At 25.6% G+C, this 5322-nt stretch overlaps 1 protein-coding gene across 1 annotated transcript; it reads left to right on the top strand.

The window, feature by feature from the left end:
- The first annotated feature begins 1844 nt into the window (after positions 1-1844).
- Positions 1845-4009, top strand: LOC112748910 (universal stress protein PHOS32). Its single transcript, XM_025797169.2, has 4 exons — positions 1845-2227; positions 2321-2430; positions 2531-2649; positions 3696-4009. Exons 1-4 carry the CDS (start codon positions 2053-2055, stop codon positions 3784-3786), a joined length of 495 nt encoding a protein of 164 aa, XP_025652954.1. The 5' UTR covers positions 1845-2052; the 3' UTR covers positions 3787-4009.
- Positions 4010-5322: the final 1313 nt, after the last annotated feature.

Genomic DNA, 5322 nt, shown 5'->3' with positions numbered 1-5322 from the left:
CGGAGGCGCGGCTGTGCGGCGGTGATGGAGGCAGCGGCCGAGGAAGAAGAATAGAAGGGAAAAAGGACGAAGGAAAAAGAAAAGGGTAGGAAAATTTGAAAGATTGGGGGAGGTTACAAAAACAGCGTCGTTTTTGTCTCCAGAGACTTATATATCTTGTTTCGAAATGCTCCCTGCCACGTGACCTCCGTAACGGTCAGGTCAGTGCCACCTCTGTCAGGTCAGACTTTATTATCCCGTCTAAACACCTAAATTTGACAAAAAAATTGAAATATTCACGTTTTTTGAGAGTGAAAAACTTGAATGTCCTTTATTCATAAAATAAACATAAAAACCATGGGGGTAAGTTTTATGCAAATCGTCCAGCAAAGCATATCACATGATGTAATACAGAAACCAACAACATAACATGGTTTTTCTCCGTGTTCTCGTATTGTTATGTTTCTTTAATCAAGGATTTGGTTTATTTTAATGCGTTACGCCAATGTATTTACTTTGCGTCAAGCAAAGTCATCACACATAACCTAAACAATTAACGGCCCTGATTCATTTTAAGAATTTGATGGTTAATCATCACGTTCATCACACCAAACGAACGGTTGTAGTGAGAGGTACAATCCTTAGAAAATAAACCAGCACCTCCAGTCCTCCACACAATAATTATTGTTTTTCATGTTTCAAATGTTTATAATATGAAAATATTAAATATTATTTAAAATTTATTAATTTATTTTGATATATTTTAATTTTTTATTTATTTAACTATTAGATTAAATTTTTTATTTATAAAATTTAAGATTTTTTTTAATTTAATAAAAAATTACAAATATTTTATTAGCTATTGTAGTTATAGTGTTAAATAATTAAAGATGCTAAAGTATTTTTTTTGGTTTTGCGACTATGACATAAACAAGTAAAGTTAAGTAAATTTATCTCTTGTTGTATAGAAAATTAGGTAAAAAGTTGGAGAATTTCTTTTAATTTAATTTTTAAACTATAACGTGAGCAAATTAAGTTGAAAAATTCTTTTTTTTTCGTTATATCAAAAAATTAAGTAAAAGTAGAATTTTATATTCAATTTTAACTTATTTTTTAAATTTTTATTTCCATTTTAATATTAAAAAATTCTAAAACATATAAACATAAAATTTAATTTAATAATTAAATAAATAAAAATCAAAATATATTAAAATAAATTAATAATTTTTAAATAATATTTTATTTTATCTCTTTGAATATTTAAATCACTATCCGATTTTGTCCCTTTTCTTAATTAGATTATATTCTCTGTTGGTCTGTCTGTCTCAGTACCATATGTTTTCATCTTCTTGAAGCTTAACTCATACGTTTCTATTGTGTTGTTTCTCACTAACCAAATCCGAGACATAATAACTCCTTATTTCTTAAGAGTTTAAAGTATCAAAAGTTTTATGCCTTTATATAATCAAATATTTGTATTTATATAATTTTTAAAATAACATTAATTGAATTTTAAATTTTTTCACTAATATCAGAACATATTGCATACAGACAAATAAATTTAATTAAAATTTTAATTTTTATTCAATAATTTACACAGCTGTATAATCATAACTATTTTTTTAAATAATTATTCATATAATTAATATAAAAAATAATTAATTTTATTAATATAATATTATTTTTATTAATGTAATATTATAAAATTAGATATACATATAAAATAATTTTATATTAATAATACATCAAAATTAAATTATTAAATTAAATACTTTACAATGTAAGAAATATAATCCAACTTGAAATAAATATTGAAATTCGATTTTTTTTTTCTTTTACATGTGTTAAACAAATATTTTTAACGAATATACTATATATCTCTGTCCCCATGGAACTGTAAATAAAATTCGCCATCTTATGCTATCTGCAACAAAACTCTACTTCTCTCTTGAAGCTATCTTAGGTTTAGAATCTCATGTTTCATTAAACCAAGTTCCACTCATCCTTTGAAGCTGTTTGTTATTTGTTCGACTTTGTTTGTACACAAGTTGAGAACCTAAGAAAGATATCATCATGGTGAAAGATAGGAAAATTGGTGTGGCTATGGACTTTTCCAATAGCAGCAAGAATGCTCTAAGTTGGGCACTTGAGAATTTGGCTGATAAAGGTGACACCTTTTATATAATCCACATTAACCCTAATGATCTTGATGAATCTCGCACCAAGCTTTGGGCCAAATCTGGTTCTCGTGAGTACCCTAATGTTCTTCTTTGTTCTCTTATGATCTGATCTAATCTAATCTAATCTGATTTTGACTATGATCCCTTTTTTTTTTTTGAAGCTCTTATTCCTTTGAAAGAGTTTAGAGAGCCAGAGGTTATGAAAAAGTATGGTGTCCAAATTGATATTGAGGTTCTTGATTTGCTTGACACTGCTTCCAGACAAAAAGAGGTTCCTTATTTTTTTTTTCTAAAATCAATTTTAGGACATTGATTGTTAATGGGATGCACATGTTTTTGGCAAATTATGAATGCAATTTCATTTGATTTAGGTGAACATTGTTACAAAGTTGTACTATGGTGATGCCAGAGAGAAACTTTTGGATGCTGTTGAAGATCTGAAGCTGGATTCTATTGTTATGGGAAGCAGGGGTCTCAGCACAATCAAAAGGTTCCTACTTCTTCCTTTTCTTTCCTTATTTATTTTTTTATTTTTTTATTTTTTTTTAATTTTTTCCTCCTTGTTTTTCTTTTATTTTTGAATACTCTTGATTTAAACTCTTTAGACTCCACTGGAATGAGAATTATTACAGCAATGGAAATCATGCATAGGTTTTTCCTCCTAGTTTTTTGTAGCTTCCTCTTTTGTTTATAAAGTATTTCTGTGCCTAATGTATCTAAAATTAGAAGGTACCTAACTATACTAATTCTTCAATAAACCTAAAAATTAAAATGACATTTATTTTGAGAAAGAGAAGATATTTAATCAATTTGATATTTATTACTACTTGATCTCAAATTGTTTTAAAATATTTTTTACTTTCAAATGCTAGTGCATTTAATTTATTGTATTTAAACATAATTTGTTTAAATACATTAAATTAATGTATTAAAATTCTAAATTATTAATAGGCTTTTTAATTTGACTCTATTTTTGCTTTTGGGCGAGCAACATCTTTCAGTTTTGATCTATTTTGAATTTGGAAAAGTATATGGAACCAACTAATAATCAGTTAAGAATGGAACAACATAATTAATTATAATTAATTTTATTAATTTATAATTTAATTTGTTTTTTAAATTATTGTTGACCACGTTCAAAACATGAGGGAAGATACGCTAGTGATAGGAGAGAATCACGGAACAGATGCTTTGATCATTAATTAGTTGGTTCCATATAAATTATGTTTTATTAATGCGTAACACATGAAACATAGAAATCATATCCAAAACCATCCAATTTACAAGAAAAAGAAACATCCGTGTACCTATCAGTAGCAAAATCCGGTTAAAGTCACCGGTGCCTCTGGTTTACCAGTTGGCTGATTCTTGACTTATACAGAGTTGGTTCCCTAGCATTATTGTTTTAATTTTTATTGTTTTCTCCTAACATATTGAATTGTGATTATAAGACTGATGAGAATTTGAATAATCATACCTATTGATTACAATATTCATTGACATTTATTTTTGTGAACCTGAAACAATAATATACAGGATCATATTGGGAAGTGTCAGCAACTTTGTAGCAACCCATGCTCCTTGCCCTGTAACAATTGTCAAGGAATCTAACAGCACCAGCAAGTGAAGATGACCCATATTTGAAGGAACATGGCACTTATTTATTTATATTTATAATGATCTGTTTCTTGCATTGTACTTGAGCTCTATTCTATTGGATCATCATATTCTGTTTTTCAAGTGTTTTTTGTTTTCAAAGGTAAGGGTTGACAGTATAAAATGACGATGGTATATTGTTTTAAGTTTCAATCCTTGACTATATCGAAGGAAATAAGGTAATTTGTGTGCCATGTTGGATTGTTGAAAAAATGGGCGTAGTGGCCAGATTTGGGTTTTGACTTTTGACACCGTTTGGTTTTGGCGGATTGTGATATCTCTATTAACAAATTACGATTTAAAATGACATGTTAAAGAAGTAATACATTTAAAATGATATATTGTTTAGATGCATTAACTCAATATACAATTTTAAAGAAATTGATAATTATTTTAAAACGGGTGAAATAATTTTTGAAGCACAATAAAAACTGACTTATTTTTTTAGAATGCTCTTTTACCTATTTGTCATTATTTCTAGAATTAATTATCAAATTGTCACATGGATTTAAATAGGAGACTTAAAGGATAAGAGCAGCTTAATCACCACTAAACCAAACTGCTTTTTGTTATATATTATGTTTTTTTAAAAATATATTACATAACCATATATTATATTTTTTAATTAATATATAATCTAAAACATTCAATTGAATATTATTTTGTATTTATTTAATTTTTATTTTTATTCTATTCACTCTTTCTTAAAATAACTATTTTTTAATTATAAAATTTTTTTAAAATAAACTTTTACTAAATATTTATAAAAAGTAAACAAAAATACTTTTATAGATAAAGTATATATTTTTATCTTTAAAGTTTGTTAAAAGTTTTTAAAATATTCCTAAATTTTATTTTATTTCAATTTTGTCCTAAGTTTTAGATTTGCATCAAATTTATCCCTAACGGTTAATTTTTTAAAAAAATTATGACCAATTTAAAAATAACTTCACAAGAACAATTTTTAACACAAAAAATCAAACATATTTATGATACATTATTATTGAATTAGTCCTAAATTTTTTAAAATTTAGTTGTCAATGATATATTTGATGCAAATCAAAAATTTTTGGGACAAAATTGAAACAAAATAAAACTTTGAAGTATTTTTGAAATTTTTTAACAAATTTTAGTGATAAAAAATATATTTTATCCTACTTTTATTAATCTTAAAAAGTTAATTTATAGACTTTTGATAAAATTTAATATTTATTTTAATAATTTTGTATGATTAAAAAATAATTAATAAAGTGAATATAAAATAAAATAAAAACTAAACAAATATAATATATTTAAAAATAAAACATAATATATATAAGAAGTAGCCTGATTTAATGATAGTCAAATTGTTTTTTATCCATCAATTTTTGTGTTTGAATCCTATGACAAAAGGGTAACAATTCGGTAATATATTTTAAAATAATAATAATTTAGTAATGAATTCTAAAATCAGTGGTAGATTGGTAAAAAAAACCTTATTAGAATGCTTCACCCTTCAATTATGGGC

The sequence above is a fragment of the Arachis hypogaea genome, chromosome 2, assembly GCF_003086295.3.
Source record: "Arachis hypogaea cultivar Tifrunner chromosome 2, arahy.Tifrunner.gnm2.J5K5, whole genome shotgun sequence".
Classification (NCBI taxonomy): Eukaryota; Viridiplantae; Streptophyta; class Magnoliopsida; order Fabales; family Fabaceae; genus Arachis; species Arachis hypogaea.
Note: the sequence above shows the minus strand (reverse complement) of the source record. Positions and strands in the feature narration are given on the sequence as shown.